General features: G+C 31.5%; 1 protein-coding gene across 1 annotated transcript in view; it reads right to left on the reverse strand.

Moving 5' to 3' along the window:
• LOC118184882 (uncharacterized) overlaps window positions 1–23379 on the reverse strand; it is a 156067-nt gene that overhangs the window by 42252 nt on the left and 90436 nt on the right. The window contains exons 12-16 of the mRNA XM_085819602.1: window positions 20033–20212; window positions 19454–19609; window positions 17251–17371; window positions 15991–16217; window positions 7283–7437 (exon numbers count right to left, since the gene is read on the reverse strand). Of these exons, the coding sequence (XP_085675728.1) occupies window positions 7283–7437; window positions 15991–16217; window positions 17251–17371; window positions 19454–19609; window positions 20033–20212 (839 nt within the window). The remainder of the gene's footprint in view (window positions 1–7282; window positions 7438–15990; window positions 16218–17250; window positions 17372–19453; window positions 19610–20032; window positions 20213–23379) is intronic.

Consider the following 23379-nt stretch of genomic DNA (forward strand, 5'->3'; position numbering starts at 1 on the left):
GGTTATTGATTTAGACCCTTTAATACTCACAATCATGTTGGAAGGTACATCAAATGTGAGTGGAATTTCATCCATATTTCCCATTTGACCGAGCTCAAAAGAAGTTTTCTTGCGTGCATTTATAACAAACCTATGAAATGCTAGTATTTTTTATTCATAATCTGCTAGCATTTTCTGTACAATAGTTGTCTTTGTGCGCATTGATAAGCCTTGCCTTTTCATGAACCTGTAGCACCAGCCCTCAGACCCTGAAAAGTTCTGATTCCCATGTTTTTCTGCAAATCCTTTGCCCTCATTGATATCATTTTAGTTGAAACACTTATCCCAGATTTCCTCTTATCTATCACCCACATTTTTACGGCATTTTCAAGTTCAGGCCAAGATGGAGCTGGGCATCAAAGGTTATGTTTTTGTTTTTTAGCAGTCTTCAGTTCTGTGGTCGCCAAGTACGTATCATTTTTTCTGTAGAAAGTGAACCGAAATGCCTTGCTGCTGCTCTGTTTCTATGCACTTTGGCATAGTTTAACACTACTAGTTTATACTGAATTGTATAGTTTAATGTCTTGTTTCCTGTAGTCATATTTTCCAGAGTATTTTTTTTTTTAACAAATAGTTTTAAGCACCGATACTGACACGTGTGTCGGCTGAGTCAAAGAAAGTCTATGTAAAAAGAAGGAAAGGCTCCATAAACGTAATGTGACCGTCGAACCTGTTCGAACTTCGACATCAGCTTCGAGCTTTGCCGCTTTTCGGCGATAGATATTTCACGCATGCGAAAAATAATTATGGCAGATGTAGAAAACATTATGTGTGTCTAGACCTTTATCCGGGCTAAAAATAGCATTCAGTATTGAAAGTTAACCTGTGTCCTTCACGTATAAGACGCAGGTAACTTTTTTTAGACCGAATTTAGGAAAAAAAGTACGTCTTATATGCCATCAAACACGGTACTGATTTTCTTCATTGTAATTCTGGAAAAAAATATGAAAAAAAGTTTTATTTTAAGATATCCATGAAGTGTCTTTATCTCTAATTTCCATATATCTGGATGTTTACTAAAGCCAAACAAAATCACAAGGGGGGGGGTTCAACAAACAGGTTCAACAGGGAAAAAGGTTTTTAATTTTGTCCCAGAAGATTGGAGAGTTATAAACCAGGTTTACTACACTAGGATTTCAATACATGTGCCTACAACCAACAGTTAAAAAATAGTCATTAACCATAATATTTTTTGCACAAACCAAGGCAGTTTTTGCTCAACTCGGGGCAATTCTCTGAACATATTTGCGACAGAAAATGAAACCTATGATTGAAAGGGCTAAATAAAGAAGTTGTTAACAAAAAGCAATAATGAATTAAAAGAAATTTTTAATAACTCAATTGAACACACAATATTAAGAAGCTATTCACATTTTTTAATAATGTGAACTTCCTTTGAAAATTCTTTGTTATTTTTAATGGCACTTTTCCCAGTACCAAATTTATTTTGCTACTTAATTCACTGTTATTTTTGCTGCTTAGCAAAGCTTCAGCCATTCTACCTTTTTCTTTACACTACATGATATTCATAATTGAGAACACTCTTTCAACTAACATTGATGTGCTTAGCATGCTGAAAATTTCTTCCATAATATGAACAAGATTGGGCAATGAAATGTTTTTTTCTTTGAAATGACTGAAAAGTTGTATCCATTTTTCTTCACAATTTGTATTTTTCCAAATTTCATAATTAGCTAACATAAAGATTTGCAATCACTACTTCACCAAAAAGTTGATCCATGTTTATTATATTATTAGCCCAAGGGGCGTTAGCACAGAAGTTCCATTACTTTCATTTTGGCTTTTTGCATCGGAAGCCTTAAATGTCCGTTTCACTTTTCAAATTGTTCCCACCAAATATTATTGCTTGTGTTATATTTAATAAAATTAAATAATGAAAAATCTGTATACATGTATGTATGTTTCTCGCATTGTGATAAAACAATTTCAGGCAATTTGTGCCAGGCAATTTTAGTTTTGGAGAAGCGAAAGGAATCCCAAGGAGACAAATCTGGAGAGCATGTGGGATGATCGAGTACATATTTTGGAGACAGAGCGGTGATGCAAAGTGGTTCTTGACCAGTGAGAAGATACATTATGCAATACAACACATTTGGAATTACAATTTCTGTCTAAGTAACGTAAAATTAAAAATCATTTCTTTAATTCTCAGCTATTCAAAATTCAATTACACACCTAAATATTTAAAATTGAAGAACTGATTTTACAGCTTGTGTGATAAAACTACTATCACTTAATGTAAACTCTTCTTTTAATCTTCCCAGAGGTATCAAATTACAGGGAAATAAATGTCCTATTTTCAGCTTAAATTCCAACACTAAATGTATAATAATAGCAAATGTAGCCTAATGTTCATTTGCACTATAATTTGGCAGTTTAAAAACTAACATGTAACACAAACTCTACTTTTTGAGCTGAAGACTATGATAATAATTTAAATATTTGCAAATCAAACAGCAAATTAGAGATTAATACCTGACCCTTCAATGGCTGAGCCATAAAGACTGCTAAATACTGGTAGTTTGTGCTGGAGTCCAGCTCAGATGAATGGGCTGGCTGCTGCTTTTCATGGTTTTCCCCATGCACAAAATGAATAAGAAGCACTTTCTCTTAAATAGGTCCTCCATGAAAGCATTCTTCCCCTTAGGTAGTTAGCCTCAGTGTGCTTTGCCATATTTAACTAACCAACCTAATTCATGAGAAATTTCTAAACGCACATTTCTAAGCTAGCAAAAGCCGGCAATTAACTGTAAACCAGCATAGTTATTGGAGGGGAGGAATATAAGAGATACAGCCCAAATGCTTTAATTGCCAATATTCTCTTTGAAAACTTAGATAGTCAGTCATTAGTTAAACTCAATTTATACTTTTTGGTGAAGTTGATGGAAATGGTAAACGTGAAAGTGTTAAAAATCTCCACTGATATTAAATTAGGAATATACACACAGAAAAGGACAATTTTTAACTTAAAAAATTTTACAAGAAAAATTTTAATACATTCTAATATAACAGTAAATAAAATGAAAATTATAATAATGTCAAAATAAATGTATAATGATTTATTTTATTAATAATAATCAAAATTCAATTCCTGACAGTTACATTCTAAATTAGAATAAGGAAAACACACTAGAAAAATGTGTTTTAGGATTTTAAACATTATCATCTTGGATTTATTTAATAAAGACCGTTCCCCCACTGACAATCGAATTTGTTCTCAAATACCAGCTGGCAAGAGGTAGCAATTCTACTTCTGTATCCCACCTTTTATGATTTCTATATCCAAAATTTTTGCTTTGAGACAGATAGACAGATACTTAATGTTCACAGATAGTTACAAAAAAAAAAAAAAAAAAAAAAGTTCATGAAATGTTTCTCAGCATTACCATACATTTAGAGTCTTTAAATGGGAAGAACGTCATTAAGTGGAGGTTGAAGAAAAAGTAAAGAAAGCAGTGGTTATGCTTCTGAACATGAAATGGCAGATCAAATAATTAGACAGACAGCAATCTTTATAAAAGCTAAAAATTTGAATAAATCACTGAAACAAGCATTTTTAACATGTTGAAAGTGCAAAAGCCCCTTCCCCCTAAAAAAAACTTCTATCTGAAAGAAATGGATAAGTTGCTAAATTATTTCACGTTCTTGGTAACTGCAGCCAGAGAGAAACTACAATTCAACTAGGAATTTCTTACACAGCATTTTGCAATTTACTTAAACAAGGAATTATATTTGATGAAGAACTAATAAAAAATACAAATGACTCAAGGATGCAAAAAAACTATCAGAAAACCAATTAGACGTTGAAATTACTTTTTTAAATTGATTTTTAGCTATAAAACTAAAAGTGTTTCTACTTCCAGAGCTTTTTCCACTGTTTTGCTACATACTAGAAGAGAATTTAATATCAACTGACGGATGGTTCACAAGTTGGAGAAAGAGAAATCCAGCACTGTTCATCAAAAACAGCCTGGTAAGAAGGAAGAAGCAGATCACCATGCAGCTGATAACTGCAATAAAGACATTTTACTGAGGCTACGAAATAAATACAAGCCATGCAAAACTTATAATACAGATGAAACAGGAATATGTTACAAAATATTGTCAGCCCATGCACTATGTTTTAAAGTGAAATAGCAGTTGACTTAAGAAGCTGAAGGACTAGGTTATTGTATTATTAATGTGCAATATAACCCATTTGCTCATACATGTCATTAAGAGGTGACTAAAATGGGTACCCAATGTCCGGGGATAGAACCAGGCACCCTGCCCCTGGGAATTATATTAAGGGACTGGTCCTCCAGGTTGAGGGTTGGACATGGGGCTAACTAACACACCCTGTAAAAAAAAAATTCCAGTTAAAAACTCATAAGCTAAATTATGAACGGATACCACCTAAATGACATGAAACAGCAACAGGCTAGCATATTGGCACTCAGAATGTGTGCACAGTCTTAAAAATCTGGTTGACATGTTTGAGAATTATAATTTAGATATTTTGGCCAATCGGGAGATCAGATGGCTTGGCCAAGGAATTTTGGACAAAAAAAAAAGATGCAGTGTTTTATATAACTGTTCAGGATAAGCAAAACTGCTTCGGGATAAGTTTGTAGAAACTGGAAAAATAAAGGACAAAATAATAGACTTCCAACCTATAAATGAAAGGAACTGTGAAGTGCCAATTCGAGCTTGTCCTCAAATATTAGTATTATCAGTGTACATGCACCTACTAAGGACAAATGCAATACTATTAAGGATGAATTCTATAATAAATTTGAAGATTCCTATGATAAATAGCCCTCAAATGATGTAAAACTGATTATTGATGACTTTATATGCAAAGACTGGCATGATAAAAGTGGGGGAACTCTGAGGGTAATCACAGTTTACATGAGGAGAGTAGTGATAATGGCTTAAGATTTCACGACTTTGCAAATGCAAATGAACTTATTATAGGAGGAACCTTCTTTGAACATAAAAATATACATAAAGTCACATGGTGCTCCACATATGAAAAGACACTAAATCATTTCCTGGAGGATCTAAGACAATGAAAGTGCCTTTTGAATGGCCGCAGTTATCCTCCCTCTATATTTTCCCCCTTTTTAACAGATTTAATCATATGGAAACTAAGAGGGGAAAATTATGATAAATTTCCAAAGGACATAGTTACAGTAAGAACTAAACACCTCATTCATGGATAAACTACTGGTAACTAACTATCACAAAATTATTTATTTAAAAGAAATCTACATTAAAATGAGAATAAATACGTAATATTAACATTACAATATCTACTCAGATATCTTCATTTCTATCCTCTATAAGCCTGAATCTCATATACTCTTGTTGTTACCATCTGCAACTTCCTAGCCCTCAAAACATTTAATGCTACTGGAACTGCTGTCGCTACCATATGCTAGAGCCCGGATATAGTGACCATTGTCATTACCTTCATCACCATTCAAGTCTTTCCTCATGTAATGAATTTCAGAACAATCGACAGTATTAAATATCACAGGTTTCTTGAAGAAGCTCACTAGAATTGCTTCATCAATCAGAGCCTATGCCTTTAAAATCCATGAGCAAATTTAGTAATAAGATGAAATCAACTACTACATGAATGAATCCCTTTTAAAATTTAAGAAAGCTTATTTTCTGAACTCTTTGAAGAAGGGGGAAATTATATGAATATTTAAAAAACTTATGAACATTGCACTAAAAAGGGAAGGGAAAATATGCAAGTAAATATTGTATATACAATATTATATTCCATATTGCAAATCTCGAATTTGGGTTTCCAGATGCCCTCACAGGAGGATTACATTATTCAAAATTGGATGGCTCTAGGTACCATTGTTTTATCACAGTACAAGAATGCAGATTCTTCATTATTTAATTTCTTTAAATATAATACATGGTGATAATATTTGGTGGCAACAATTTGAAAAGTGAAACAATGCTTGTAGTGAATCAACACAAAATGCCAGAATGAAATCAATACAGTCAAAAGTCGTTAATTCGGACACCCATAATCTGGACCTCAAAGCTACAAACTTTCTGCGCATGCGTTGCATTGAAGCATGCGCGTAACACCTTTACGCTGCGAATATGTGTGTGCGCATGCGCAAAATACGTTTACGCATGCGCGTTTTATGTATAACGGACGTTATAAGCTAAGCTAAAATTATCTAATTCAGTTAATGTTGCAGATTGCGTTGTTCCTTAATCTTCGAATTAGATCCAGCTTATTATTTTTTGCAGACTGTTAGAGCAATTTTATAAAAGTAAGCTTAAACTTTCGATTATGTCAAATAGAATTTCCGATATATATTTACTAATATGTAAAGGATCTACAAAGCGAAAGTATGTTTCGAAGTCCATTAAACAAAAGTGGAATTGCTGCAAAAAATGACCTAACCATTTCGAAATCTGTTTATCAATTTCACGCTGCTCTGGGGGGGGACGCCGCAATGAATTGGAAGTTGATCTGTCAGCACTATCCTTATCTTCAGGGCAGATGTTTTTATTTTATTCGGCTTATAATTCCTTTCCAAATGTATTTCATCTCGATGTACTCCGTCTTTGATATGATTTAAATCAAATTCCTCGTCATTATAAATATCACGAATACAAATCAAATAGTTTTCTGGTTGCAATTTTCTAATTTCGACTATGCGTAATGTGTGCTTTATGCATGTGCGCGTTGAAAGAAATGGTTAATAAAGTAAACAAAGAAATATTAAGCTTTTTTTTTGTAAATTTTGATACCCTTTAGATCATAATTGCTCTTTATTGCATAAATTACGGTTTCATATTTTTAATTTTATAATTTCTGCATGCCATTTTACCTGATTTAAAGTGATGATCTATACTCCGGAAAAATCGATGATCCGGAATCGCCGAAGTCCCGACGAGTCCAGATTAACGACTTTTGACTGTAGTCCTTCTGGGCAAATTGCCCCTTTGGACTAAAAAGAGGAACAAACACATTTCTTCAGTTGTAAAGTTTTATTCTTAAAATTCTTCCAACCATAAGACCCACATTTTAGGATACCAAATCAAGTCCCAGAATTCATATTATTCAAACTATTTTACAGAAACATGCTTAACTATCTTTTTAGAGAGCATATAACAAATATTATATAAAGCATGAAGAAAATATCTTACTTCCCCCTTCCCTAGCTTTAGTATTCATAATACACATTAGGAATTTACTTACAATTCATATACATCTTCCCATTGTCGATATAATTTTGTAGCATTGTCTCTGAGAGGAGTTACAGCATGACCTCCTCCCTCGGCAATCAGCCTTAAAATCCGGGCACTGATGGACAGTACAGACTCTTTCATTTCTTGAAGATTAGACAAGCCAGCCTAAAAGATAAAATTTAATATATAAAACACAAACTGTAAATTAGTCATTCTCATCAATTTATAATACTGAATAGAAAGAAATGATAAGGTAGCTGTTGTGTAATTTGAAGAAAAAGGCTAGAGGGCGCTGTTGCTCGCTTAGTTGTGAGAGAATAAAGTTTGTTCATGTTGAAGGCGGCGGCCTAAGAATACGCTCTGTATATAGTAATTAAAATATTGTTTAAAATGTAAAAGTGTTAAAATTAGTAAACCCACTGAACCACCATCATCTGATTTGAAAGATGCACAAAATTATCAGATGGTGCATCGGCGTAAGGAATTAAGGCTTTGTGAAGATTTTAGGTGTTCGATCCAAGTGTTTCGATTTCAATGGATATTTCATACTCGAGGGACAATGGAATTCCAAATAAAGGTAGGGAAATCTTAAATTAATTATTTAGTGATTATTTGTAGTACATTAGTAAGTATTTATTATTGCTGTCGTGGGTGTATTTAAATTAAATAAAATGGAAGAAAAGTTAGATAGATTGAAACATAAACATTCCACATTGAGATCGTCTGTTACTAGGTTAATTAAAGTGATTGAAGATAAATTAAAAATTGAAGGGGAGGAAAATTCGATTAAAGAATTACGAGAATTGTTTGAATTATTAACCGAAAAGAAAAATAATTTGAGAACGCTTGATGATGAAATACAAGAGTTAATTGATGTTAACTTAATTGAAGAAGATTGTAGTATAAGCGAAGAATACAATGACAAATGTATAATTGCTTGTAGTCAAATTAAGCAGTTTCTAGGTGCGATTACCGCAGTACCGCCAGCGAGGAATCCCCAAAGTTCTGATTTAAACCAGTCTAGTGGTAATGGAATTTTGCATGTAAGTTCCAGTTCTAGTGGGAGTAGTACGCTGAAATTACCAAAATTAATGATTGATAAATTTTGGGGAGACCCCAAACAATGGAATGAATTTTGGAATAGTTTCGAAAATTCGATACATAAAAACGAAACGCTTTCAAAAATACAAAAATTTGTATACTTAAAAACGTTCTTAACGGGACAAGCTTCGAATGCTGTGTCAGGCTTTGAGTTAACAGAAAGGAATTATGATAGATGTGTAGCATTACTAAAGGGCAGATATGGTCGAAAAGACCTGATCATTAATTCATTCATGAATAAAATTCTCAATTTAGAAGCCGTTAAAAATTCTGCTAACGTAAAGGCTTTACGTAAATTATATGACGAATTAGAAGTTTCAATTCGTAATTTGGAAACTTTAGAAGTAACTTCTGGCTCATATGGACATTTATTAATTCCAATATTAATAAAATTAATTCCGGACGATTTAGTTTTGGAATTTAATCGGCAAAGAGGATCGAAAGATAAAGTTGAAGTTTCGGAATTAACAGAATTTATTAAAACGGAAATAGAATGCAGGGAAGTTTCAAATCTAGTATTAAGCGAAAGGAAAAATCCCGTGCCTCCGCGAGTCGATCAATCAAAATATGAAACTAGAAAATATGTAAAAAATACACCCACGGCTGCATTTCATACTGCAGTTAACCGAAAATGCATCTTTTGTGATAATTTGCACGAGTCATTTAAATGCGAAGTGAATGTTTCTGATAAATTAAAGAAACTAAGATCCGAAAACCGCTGCTTTTCTTGTTTTAAAAAATTCCATACATCAAAAAGGTGCAGAAATAAAACTAAATGTAATAAATGTGGCGGTATGTATCACAATGAATCGATTTGTACTAATAAATCCCTTGTAAACAAAAATTCGGAACAAGGTTATTCCGAAAATGCAACTGAATCTCTGACTTTGAATTCTGAGGAAAGAAATAAAGTTCAAAACTTAAAATTGATTGCTTCTGTTCCTCAAGGTGATAATAATAATGACTGTAATGCCAGGGAAATATTATTACAAACTTGTACAGTTTATGCTTGTTCTAAGTATAAATCAAAATTAACTAGATTAATTCTTGATCAAGGCAGTCACAGATCCTTTATAACGAAAAAATTGACCGACCATTTAAAACTTACTCCAATCCGTTATGAAAGACTTTCTGTTTATTCATTTGGTGCGACGAAGGCAATGAATCATTCCTATCCGGTCGTTGAAATCGAAATTCAGAATTGGAAACAAAATAATAAAATAAAAATTGAATGTTTGATCTCGGATGTTATTTCCTCGGCGTCCATCAGTGTGCCTAGTAAACAAATTGCAGACTTCATGGAGCATATGGGGTTGCAGATCGCCGATTGCGCAACAAAAAATAACATAGATGTTGAGATATTAATTGGAGGGGATGAATTCTGGAATGTAATTTATTCTGAAAGAATTAAAATATCTGAAGGGTTGTACGCAGTCAGTTCTGTGTTTGGTTGGGTTGCCGCAGGAATCGAGAAAAATAAAACAAACAAAAATTGTTCTGAAAATTTAGCGGTAATGACAAACACTGTTGTGTTGAAAGATTTAAAAGGTTTTGGGGAATTAGAACATATGGGAATTAATAATTCTGATGATTATTCCGATATTGACTGCGAAATAGTAGACCAGTTTGAAAGAAATTTGCAGTTTAAAAACGGAAGATATGAAGCAAATTTAATCTGGAAATACAGTCCGAATAATTTAGGAAATAATTTTGAGGTAGCTAAGAAACGATTCGCAAACCTTCACAATAAACTAAGTAAAACTCCGGAGATTTTTCGGGAATATAAAAATATAATTGAGAACCAGATATTAGAAGGAATTGTGGAGGAATGTCCAAATAATGATACAAATTTGGGATATTTTATGCCGCACCGAGCAGTGATACGACCTAGTGAAACTACTAAGGTAAGAATTGTGTACGATGCTAGCTCAAGGACAGAGGACAGGAATTCGTTAAATGACTGCCTTGAATCGGGACCTAATCTAAATCCAAATATACTAGACAATATGTTAAATTTTCGTAAGTTTAAGATAGCGTTTTGTGGAGACGTTGAAAAAGCCTTTTTGATGATAGGAATTGCTGAAGGTGATAGAAAATTTCTAAAATTTCTTTGGTTTAATGAAAATAATGACTCCTTTAAGATTATGCAAATGTGTCACGTAGCTTTCGGCTTGACTATATCTCCTTTTCATTTTGGCCGCCACTATAAAATATCACATTCGAAAATATAAAGATAAAATGCCGGACAGTTTCCAAATGTTAAATTCTTCTGTCTATGTCGATGACCTATATTTTGGAGCAGGAACGGTTGAAGATGCATATCGGTTATCTGTAGATGCGGTTAACATATTTAAGGATGCTGGGATGAATTTCAGAAAATTAAGAACTAATTCTAAAGCATTAAACGATTTATGGGTTTCAGATGGGATTAAGGAATCAGACAACAAATTAACTAGTGAATCTAATTTCTTAGGCATGATTTGGAATTCCATTGAAGACAATATAAAGTTAAATTTAAAAAATTTAATTGACTTTTCTACTGGAAACGATTTTGCTACAAAAAGGAAACTTTTGCAAAGCATCGCCCAAATATACGATCCATTTGGATTTATTGCACCCTTTGTTATTCGGGCAAAAATTATTATGCAAGAAATCTGGTGTTCCGGTTCTGACTGGGATGAGGTCCTTCCTGCAGAGATTAAGGACAAATTCAACATTTGGCGGGAGGAACTTAATGATTTAACTGAAATATCGATACAGCGAAATTTCTTTGATGATGATCCAATGAATATAAGCCTTCACCTATTTTCGGACGCTAGTCCTAAGGCATATGGGGCCATTGCATATTTCAGATATTGTACGAGTGATTCTAAAATTAAAACTTCCTTTATCATGTCGAAATGCAGAGTTGCACCTTTAAGAGCAATCACGCTTCCTCGTTTAGAGTTAATGGGAGCACTCGTGGCTGCTTGAATGTATAAATATTTGAAAAAATTGTTTGGTGATTTAATTGAGGATGTTTATTTTTGGAGTGATTCCGAAATCGCCATTACTTGGATTAAAGGTTCGCCAAATAATTGGAAACCATTTATCGCCAATCGTGTTACAGAAATACAGAGTATATGCAACAAAAAATTGTGGAACCACTACGAAGGAAAACAAAATCCTTCCGATTTACTAACTCGAGGAATTAGTGCTCAGTCACTAGTTAAGAATGATCTGTGGTGGCATGGGCCACCCTGGTTACGTTTTCCTATTGAAAACTTTCCAAAACAAAAGAAATTAAAACCAAATTCAGAATCGTTGGAGTTAAGAAAAAGTATTATTTTGACTGCACCTGTAATTAACAATGAATGCCCAATTTTGCATATAGAAAAATTCAGTTCTTTAGGAAAATTACTTCGAATTACTGCCTATGTATTTAGATTTATTGGGAGGCTTCGGAAAAGGTCTACAGAGAATGGACCTTTAAGTGCTTTTGAGATTAAAGCAGCTGAACATTATTGGGTAAAAATTACGCAACGAGAATCGTATCAAGCGGAAATAATTAAGTTATCAAATAAAAAATCAATTCTCGATTCTTCCATCTACTCCCTTAATCCAAGGCTTGATGAGGAGGGAATTCTTCGGTTGAAAGGTCGCATTCAATTTGCAGACTGTCACGAGAATTTAAAACATCCTATTCTATTACCCTCAAAATGCAAGTTTACCGAGTTGATCATCACGGACTCGCATGAAAGGGTATTCCATGCTGGAGTTAATTCGACACTAACTCAGATCAGAGACAAATATTGGATCATTAAGGGAAGACAGCGTGTTAAGACTATCATCAGAAAATGTGTGATATGCAAACGCTATAGTGCTCGTCCTGGGGTACAGGATATCGCTCCACTTCCTCCAGACAGAATCCAAGAGTAGCCTCCATTTGCTGTGACCGGGTTGGACTTCGCCGGTCCATTTTTTACGAAAGACAGGCAAGGTAAAGTTTACATGCTGTTGTTAACGTGTGCGGTCACTTGTGCCTTACATATAGAGATAGTAACTGATCTCAGCACTGAAAGTTTTTTGCTAGCTTTCCGAAGACTTTTAGCTTGCCGAGGACTGTGTACCACCGTGTATTCCAATAATGCCAAGACTTTTAAAAGAGCTGATAAAGAACTAAAACATATTTTTAAAACTTTGAGTGATTCATCTGTGAAAGAATTATTTTCTGCTAGAGGCATAAATTGGAAATTTATTATTGAGAGGGGTCCATGGTGGGGAGGGTTTTGGGAGCGTATGGTACGAACCATAAAATCCAGCTTGCGAAAAATTATTGGTCGATCATCCCTTACTGTGAAAGAGCTTGAAACAGTGCTCATTGAAATCGAGGCAATGATTAATTGTAGACCAATTACCTACGTGTTTACCGATCCCAATGAACCTTCTCCACTAACACCCTCTCATTTTCTGGTTGGTAGACGATTGCTATCTCTGCCTGCTAATAAAATAACATCAAATAATTTGACTGGGTCAAGAAATTCAATTATTAAACGATATAAATACCATCAAGATATTTTAAATCATTTTTGGAAGCGTTGGAGATCAGAGTATCTTTTTAATCTGAGATCTGCCAATATTTGTCCTCCACACTCTAACGCATCTCAGTTTAAAATCAAGGATATTGTCTTGATTCATGACGACAAACATCCCAGAAATCTCTGGACAATATGTAAAATTTTGGAATTAATGCCAGGCAGAGATGGTAAAATAAGATCTTGCATAATTAAAACACCTACTGGTACCTTAAAAAGGCCTATACAATTGTTATATAATATGGAACTTAACTAATGTTTGTATTTTGTATTTTTAGGTTTGATTCTCCTGACCTTGCTGATAGGTATCATTTAATGTTTGTAAAATTTTTTGTGCTTATAATTATGTATGCATGTGTTATATTTAACCATTTCTCCAGGATTTATTGTCAAAATATTAATTGAATATTCTAGAATATATTATTGAAAGATGAACTCTCCACCGAGTTCAGGTGGGGAGTGTTGTGTAATTTGAAGAAAAAGGCTAGAGGGCGCTGTTGCTCGCTTAGTTGTGAGAGAATAAAGTTTGTTCATGTTGAAGGCGGCGGCCTAAGAATACGCTCTGTATATAGTAATTAAAATATTGTTTAAAATGTAAAAGTGTTAAAATTAGTAAACTCACTGAACCACCATCATCTGATTTGGAGATGCATAAAATTATTAGAGTAGCTATCTAGTAATAGTGTGGATCTTTTACAAGAATAACTATATGATAAAGCAGAAAATACTATGGGAAAAGTTTTGTCCTATATGTACAGTAACGTTGGAAGAATTTTATTTACTCCAAGGCAGAATGCCTGGCTTTGTTCAAAACCCTTCAGTAATACTCACAAAGGTAACTAATCAGGAGAATTTATCTACAGAATATTCTGGCATATTTGTGGCAAATAAGGAGGATATATATTTATTTATACCTCTCTTGCAACAGCATACTTTTATTTGGATTCATGAAAACCGATGAAAGGATGTATCATTTTCTTAGAGACATACTATCTTGGTTATTCAAAGATGCATAATCATACATAACAGTTTTAAAATAAGAAGCACCGCACCAGGATTCTTTGCATGCGTAACAAATTATATTCAAAGTACTTATAATTCATTTGTTGTTTTTTATAAAGAATTAGATACACAAAATGTTTGTAGACTGATGTGTGAGGAGTTATCAAAATGATCATAGAATGGGATTTTGGAAACAATGCCAAGTGAATCAAATAATTTGATATATTATATATATGATTATTTGATATATACAATATATTTAATCCCTGGGGAGGAGAAGGAAGGAGAGTTCTTAATCATGCTATAAAATGAAATAGTGAAAGTATTACAATTACATATAAATACATCTCAGAAAGACTCCCTCTGCAGGTTTAAAAATGGGGGGGGGGAATTTTTTTTTTTTTTTTTTTTTTTTTTTTTTTTTTTAAAGCAAGAATACAGGATGATGTAACATTTGGAATCCTGCAACTGATATAAATAGCCATTCTCTTTGACACAGGTATGTGCTGAATACTGTGACAATGATTTAAAAAAAAAAAAAAAAAAAAATTTCCTTCAACAGCTTTCCCTTTTGTTTGTTTTTAATTTCTTCTCTCAGTTTTCTTACTGATTGTTTATAATACTCGTCTCTGACTGTTTTACTCCTATTAAAGGTGATCAATCATCAACAGATCTTTGATATCACAGAAAACACTGGTCATAAGTTTAGATAATAATGCTAATATACAAAAATGGTTGCATAGAAGATCTTGATTATTTGGGATGTTGTTGTTATATCCATTGTTGGAGCTAAATCAGACTGTCTGGCAAATAGCTTTTCATTAAAAATGATTTGATGGGAAAAGATGCCTGTAAGGAATGCCGCTTCCAAGGATGAATTCTTGGAATCATACACTGAATAAAATGGTGATGGACATTAGCAACATCTTCTGCAAGAAGGTTTGTTTGTTTGTTTATGTGATTATCGGAAAGCCTCGAAGGCTATCTGCCTAAGGGGATGGATGCTCTGTGGAGGACTTCTTAAGAGAAACTGACTGGCATACATGTTACACAAGGGGGAAAACCATAAAAACATCCATTCAGGCAGTCCATTCACGAGATTCGAACCTCAAGCGGAACTACCAATGTTTAGTGACTTGGCCACTGTTGAGTTCCTTCTGCAAGAAGGCCATGCAAATGCATTTACATTTTAGACATTATAAGTGGGATTTCGAATAAGTTCTATACTATTTACAGTATATCTTTACAAGTTTCATTCGCATAATTTTTCATTTAAAAAAAGGCTAGGATATTCCAGTTAACTGAATGCCAGACAGTCATACTTTTACTTTAATAAATTAGTTACATTATTAACTTTACACACTGAGTAAACAATAGACAACTTGAATTTCCTGGTCAATAAATTAGTATCAAAACAGAGATCACTTTTTACCTGTATAAATTCAAACCTTAAAATTTCATTTTCAATCGAGTTTTACAGAATAAAGAAAATATTTCCATTCTGGTGTTTTAATAAATTTCATTTTGAAGCTAGATTCAGAATAAACAAATAAAATTTCAAAAGCTGAAGTCAAGGTAGAAAAGAGAGGCACACCAATATGAAATATAAATCTAGGACTGACATTAGTTTAGAGAAAATTTTAAATCATGAATTTTCAGCAAAACTAACACCTATCCAAGGTTATATTTTGCCTGATTTGATACTATGTAAAAGTTTATAGAATCTAAAAATTATGTTTTAATCCCTCGTTAACTATATGCTAATAATTTATTCCTTCATTCCTTATTAGTTGTATCTATTACTTCAAATGCAACGTTTCAGACTTTTTTGAGGAGGGAATAAAAATCACATTTTATGTACAATAATATATTTGAATTACACGTTCACAATCAATTCACTTAAAAAAATTAGGTAATTTTGTAATTACATATGATATTTTAAGAATCTAGCATCAAACACTGTTTCTTATGCTGCAGGCATTTGGCTTATCAAAATGCACTTACACTATTTTATAATATAAATTTACATTTTTCAGTTTACCTGTAAATTTTGTATATTTGTCTTGAGTTGCTCAAGAGAAATAGCAGATCCAACAGCATCTGTGGCATTCACTGCCATAGCACTGAGTTTCTCTTTCAAAGCAGTAAGAGAACAATGAACATCTAAAATTGCAGATTCTAAGTCAGCACTACTAAGCTTTGAATCTCTATCATTTCTTGAAAGATTCAACACCTTCCTCTGCACTTCTTCCCACTCTTTTATCAAACCTAGGAATAGATAAATTTTATCTCATTCTCAGCTTATCTTTTGAGTACATCTGACAACAAATAATGGAATTTTCATTGCATAATGTAGAATCAAACTTATCTATTACAGCAGTATACATAAAATAAGGAAACATAAATTATTCCTTAATACAATTCTTATAGCTTTTTATCCATAATTCTAATCAGAATTTTCCTATTTTATGTAAAAATGATTATGTTTCACAAATATCATATATGAAATTATACAGCTCTCCTATTAATAAATTTTAAAACATATTATATGACAGTATGAAAACTAAAAATTACTGCTTACTCACATTCCAACTGTAAATAAAATTAATTTCTCCTTTTATTGGTAAGCGGAAGTAAATTGGAGATTGGGCACAAAATGCAAAATTTAGCATAAAAAGATATATAAGCATTCTTCTTATTATTATATGTTTAAACTTAACAAGTGAGACAATGCTAGCTTCAAATAAACTGCTAACAGTCAATAGCGATTTTCAATTCCTAATGTGTAAGGATTATAAAATTACCATTTACAAAGTATTTAGATATGAAATACTCAAATGAAAGGCACTTTTGCAGAAGAACTAAAGCAAAAAAAAAGCTTGAGATATTTACAAAATGCATCAATGAGTTTAAAAATAGTCATATAAAGTGAAAAAAAACTGCAGACAGTTCCAAAAATTCAGAAGCTAACACAACAGAAATTGCTGAATTTGGAACTACCTGAAAGATATTAAGGAGTACACAAAATATAATGCTAGCTTTTTTTAAAAACATTTATTGCAAAAGACTTGATTATAATAATAAATAAATAAAAATTATACATTTATTCTTAATAAACCAAACTGAAATACATAATACTTTTAAAATTCTACTTGCCATAGAAAAGATATATATATTTCAATTTATAAACAGTAAAAAAAAATCAATTTTTAATTTATTAACAGATTATGAACTTAAAAAAATATACTTCAAGTAAATAGTATTAAACAAAGGAATGAAACTTTCCAATTAAAAAACAAACCTGTTAATTTCAACACATCTTCTTTGGATAAAGACTCCATCTCATAGCTTGAATTAATAAGCTCATTGTGAATAGCATTCAAGTGGCACAAATTTGTTTGGCAGGTGGCAACTAACTCTGCCTAATGAAACATAAATTTTACAGTCATCACAACTTATATTAAAACAAATACTAAATGAAAAAAACCTCTAAATAACATTACAAAAAAAGTTTTATTCAGAACAAAACTGTAACAGAACATTTGCAATCAATTTTTGAAATTAACACTAGGTAACAAAAAAAAAATCCTCAAAAAAAATTTTAATTGGATTTTTTACTTCAATTAGGTAATCCTCTCTCTCTATATACATATATATACACTCCCTACAATAACTTATGGTTACCACTGATTATTTCAAAGCAATCAAACCACTAATCAGATGTAAGAAGCATGACATATTTTCACAGAGATTAATATAATTATAAATCATATATAATTTTATTAATTAGTAGCATAAAATAGAACAAAATATTTGGTTAGCTTTTTGGCATTAGTAACTTGTCGAGTCACATTAATCACTTAAACTTCCATACACATATATACTATCAACAAAACCTCTTGCATATATTTTAAACAATCTGTATAAATATAACCATTGAAATGATATTTAATCTGGAAACTATCATACATTTTTAAACCACTTTATCACATTACATCTGCAATAATTGCATTTGCATTTAGTGGTTCACTGAAGGAGCTTTTCTATACTGAATATTTCAATGATATCCAGTTCTTTTCCCATAGTGCATTCTTTCTCAAGAGTTATTCTTTTCCAGAAGTGTGATGACTCATTGATTTTTCAAAAAGACTTCTGCAGAAAGGTGGAAAGCAAATTATAAATTTCAGTGCAACGCAGAACAAAGTAGTCTGCATACTTTTCTTTTATTAATTCCAATGCCTGTTTCTTTCAGTTCAGATGTAAGAAGATTGATATATTTTCACAGAGATTAATATAATTATTAATAATTAGGGATAATATAAAATAAGAGCTTTAGTTTTATATTTTAATAATAAAATATATGCTAAATATGCACTGATGCTGATATGTTTTCTTTAATAACTTAATTCATTCTTTATCGAGAATTTTTAAATCATATTCAAAACCGTTTTAAATTTCAACAAAACAGCATCAGCATTGCTATAATTATTTTTCTGGATTTTATCAAAAGCAACTTAAACTGGCCCCATACAAAGTAAGAGATATGCATTTCTTTTTGACTGCCTTATTAAGAACTTCTGAGAGAACATTCTCGTCTACTGCCATCTTGATTCTTTTTCACAACAGTAGGCAGAAGTAAGTTTAATGAAAATTGGCCACTTCTTTATATAACTTTCAAAGAGCTGTGTACTGAGTTCCAATATACTTGTGATAGTATATTTAAATGATCTCATTAAATACAGCTTGGAGAAGCTGAAGACTTAAAGATTTTTTTTAGTTGAAAATATAACATGCCCAGTAACATTTCATATATTTAAATCTTTAGCCAGTAAATTATATATATGTCCTGAACAAGCATAAAATACAAGTAAAAAAACTAATTTATAATTTCTATTTTTTATTTGCTGCATTAGCAAATACAATACTAAAAATTTAATATGTAAATTTGTTTTCAACTTTTCTAATCACATCAGTGGCAAAGATAAACAAACTCACTTACAAGTAGTATTAATGATCTATCAATAATTTCCACTATATGTGATTTTTTGCTGTGGAGAATGGTCACAGAACCATATTCACATAAATTGCAAAACCATGCAATTTTGATAATACGCATGAAATAATAAAAACCACCATATACATAATTCTACCAGGCATGTGTACTCAAGCTGCGCTGATATGAGGTAGGTTCCAAAAGTGAGTAGACAATGATGACAAGCACATACTTAGCATATGAAAACATCATCACAAAAATATGTTCAATACTGTTCAATGAAAGAAGTACAACAAACACAGAAAGTTTTTCTACATTTTCTGTTTTCTCATATAATTTAGCCCTTTTTCAATCAATCTGTACTGTCATTTAAGGTCATATTTTAACAGTTTATTAAAATACAGAAAACATTTCATAGTTTGAAATATAGAACTAAAATTGCATAACCAATAGAGTTTAACGTACAGGAAATCAAGCTGATCCAAAAGGCAGTAATAAAAATATATCTTACAAATTCAGATGATAAAGACGACATATTTGCAGAACTGTCTTTTATGCTAGAGCTCACAAACTGCAGGGCACGACTGCTTGTCTTTAATATATTGTGAAAATCTTCTGAATCAGAATTTGAATCAGGAACTGATGTGCGACTACTCTGACTACTAGTCTGTTAAAAATACATAATAAATACATAAATAAGTTTACATTTAAAAAATATGTTACAAAAATTATTTACTCTCTTACACTTTTTTAATAATTTCATGAATTAACTGTAATATGAAAATAATTGAGAAAATAAGTCGTTAACAATTTAATTTTCCAGAGATATACAATACTCAGTGGTATGTTATACATTATAATACATAAAATTTTGCATAGCCATCTCTTATCTCATTTCCAGTATTACTTTAGCCTTCTCAATACATAAATCTTCAGACATAATATGCATTAATTTCCTCCTATTTGGCATTAGAATTTAAATTACATTTCACCCATTGTATTGAATTTTAGGATTAAAAACAGATTTAATTTTCAGTTTTTAGAACACTTCAAACATTTTTTTTTAAATTCTTAAATAATAAATACTCACTTTTTGTAAAGATCTGGATCTTCCTCTGCTTTTATGAGAAGGAATTTTCACACTTATAGAAGACCCATCAGAATAGCTGCCAAGAATTGCACGGTAATCATCACCAAAGCTGATTAATTTTCTCACTTCATCTTCATCTGCTGTCTGCTCAGAATAAGGTTCACTCAAGTATGGTGGATCCTTAAAAAATATATGAATAAAGTAAAACACATTTTAATTCAAATTAATTAATCACAACAGAATGCCAAAAAGGTTAAGATATTTATGATTTTCTGCTCACCCACTGCCTCTCCCAAAAGTCAACACCCCTGGACTAATTTTCTGCTAACTTAAAATGCAAAAGACAACAGCCATTTTCAACAACAACCAGTTAATGAAATAAAAAAGTGCTAGAGACATTCATACACTTTTTTCCCAATGTTCTTCCCCATGCACACAGTAATTTGTTTCAGCTTTAAAAAAACATTAACAGAAAACTACAGAAACTTGGCACTGCACACACCGTCATCTTTCCCATGTAGACAATGATGTTTTTGTTTAAAAAATATGAGAGAATTGCACAAATCTAGTATTCACAGACAAATTTTGATCTATAACATTAAACTGTTTATGATAATAACTTCCCAGAATGCAAATTTTTGCTTCTCTAGGCAAAATGTCATATTTCTGTTGAAATACAACATTTTAGTTTTCTTCCGGCTGTAAACTCCAGTCTCAAAACAATTACTTATGGGGGGGGAATGCATTAAATGCAACAAAAACAAATACTAGAAAATAATAATCTGAAAGCTGTCAAATTTTACATTATGCCCAAAGGGGCTTTTTTTTATTTTATTTATATATATATATATATATATATATATAACAATTTGTGTGTTACTTTTATTTATTTTTCTTCGCATTTAAACCAGAAAATTCAGTTAAACAGTAATATCACAAAATAATTTTAAAATGAGCATATCTTTAGCATTTCCAATACACAGTCTCAAGCGCTGGAAATAATCCCCCCCCCCGTACAGTGTTGTCACTGCTCACTTTGAAATCGTTGAGTTTGTTAAAGTTTTACAAAATATGAAATAGATAATAAAACAAACTCCTAATTTATGCAGATTCTTCATTATTTAATTTCTTTAAATATAATACAGGGCTATAATATTTGGTGGCAACAATTTGAAAAGTGAACCGACAGTTATAGTGAATAAACTTTGCCTCGAGTTCTTAAATAGTTTTAGGTCCCTCCTCATATGCCAAGCCCTTGGCTGCCTCCATTGTTAACATTATAACACACACTTGTATCATTCAGCATTCAACAGAACAATGATCTAACTTTCTAAACGCAGCTGACTTGCATATGTCAGGCATCGTATTTATTAATGCACCTGTGTGACAGAATTCTCTGCTGAACTGAAGTTCAAAGTCTAGCCTTGTTCATGGCTGTCTGGGACATTCTCATAAAACAAATGTACACATTTCAATGACTCAAGCATATGTTTCAGTACTTCTGTCACAGTAAAAGTACCTACAATCCACATTTTTGAATGCACTATATAAAGGAATTCTGTGCATCAGATCTAAATGATTAATTAGATTTCATTTCACATACTTAACTAAATTTGAAGCTAAATAAATAAAATTAAATTAAAAAAACTACTATGATAATAGTATGAAAATTAAAGAGATACTAGAAAGAGATACTATAAAAGAGATACTAGAAAAGACTAAAGAAGTAACTATTGTATTTTTCTTCCACTTAAAATTCTATAATACAATACTTTTCAGTATAGTGAGTTTTCACAATGATTTAAACAAAAGCTGTTCCTACAAAAACTTTTTTCAGTTGAGTCATCAATCCGTATGATTATTTTTTCTTAGTTTTAAAAATTGAACTATCCAAAATATTTCAATACATCTCTACCAAGCACAAATTTAAAACAAATTAAACCAACCATAACCATTATACAAGACATTATCTTATAAATAAGATTTTAACTAGTCCTTATAGTTTAAATTAATTGATCTATTCCACGAAAACCTTTTTTGACACAACATGCACATAATTTACCTCGTGAAAAAAATTAAATTAAAAAAACTCTTATTTATGTAAATCCTCCATGAAAAAAAAAAGTAAGTTTCATTGTATAAATAACTTTATTCAGAAAAAAAAAAAAAAAAAAAAAAAAAAATCAAGCAATTTTCTCCATCAAATAGCATAAATGATAGAGGAAATATTTCAGTAACTTTCCAAATGTCAATACCTTGGGAATGAGAAAGAAGTAATTTTTCTTTATTATAAGATCTTGGGAATAAGAAAGAAGTAATTTTTCTTTATTATAATTCAAAAATGTCATTTTAACTTGAGGCTCTTCTCCTTCTAATACATTCCTTTGATGATTTGGATAAATTCCAAGATGGATATATACGTATTTAAAGATACCAGAAAAAATAATGACAAATATATAAGCTTGGTTAAAACAAATATAAAAATCAAACAATCTTTTCTATGAAGATAAATGCTTAGCCAGATGATTAATGTGCTTTTAATTAAAATACTTAAACATGGTGTGTTACATTGCATTCCGAGCACAAAGAGGTAAATTTCTTTTTAAAATGAGGATTACATTTTACTGTTATATAATTTTAATTAATAGACATATTTTAATATATAAAATCCTTAGTAATAATGAGCACTAAAAAAATTTATTATGATGCTCTAGATCAGGGCTTCTTAAACTTTTTTCAATCGCGACCTCTTTCTATCACTGGCATTCCCCCCACCAACTCCAGATATTAAAAATAAAATAAAGGTATAAAAATAAATATCCTCCAATAAAAAATAATTTACGTCTTTGGTAAACAATATACATATAAAAAGAAATATTTTAGGATTCATTTTAAACAAACAAAAATCTAATGAGACAGATGTGCTCATTTTCTGCTGCATAACAAATTAAATGTTGCTGCAATATTTGACAATGTTGGACATCTTCAACAATTTGGTTTTAATTAGCATTAAAGCTGAAAAAATGTTTTTATAAAAATATATGGTGCTGAATGAGAGAAGAACATTTAATGCCATTTCAGAAACAATGAGAAATCTAGTTCTAACTCCAATCCAGAATTCATCAAGGATTTTTGTGAAAAATAAAATTTTAGGTTTGAATCGCTAGATAGCTTTGCAAATTCCTTTTGCACTTTATATAACAGGTAATTAATCTCATTAATATCAATTAATGTAATGTCTTTATAAGCCTAATCTCATTAATGTCAATTAATGGTAATTTCTTTAAAAGTCTTATGAATGCAGTTTCTTTACAATCAACTATCGAATTGAATTTTCGTGACCCCAA

This window comes from Stegodyphus dumicola, chromosome 6 (genome assembly GCF_044657685.1).
Source record: "Stegodyphus dumicola isolate Sdum_Otavi_A_Nest chromosome 6, ASM4465768v1".
NCBI lineage: Eukaryota > Metazoa > Arthropoda > Arachnida > Araneae > Eresidae > Stegodyphus > Stegodyphus dumicola.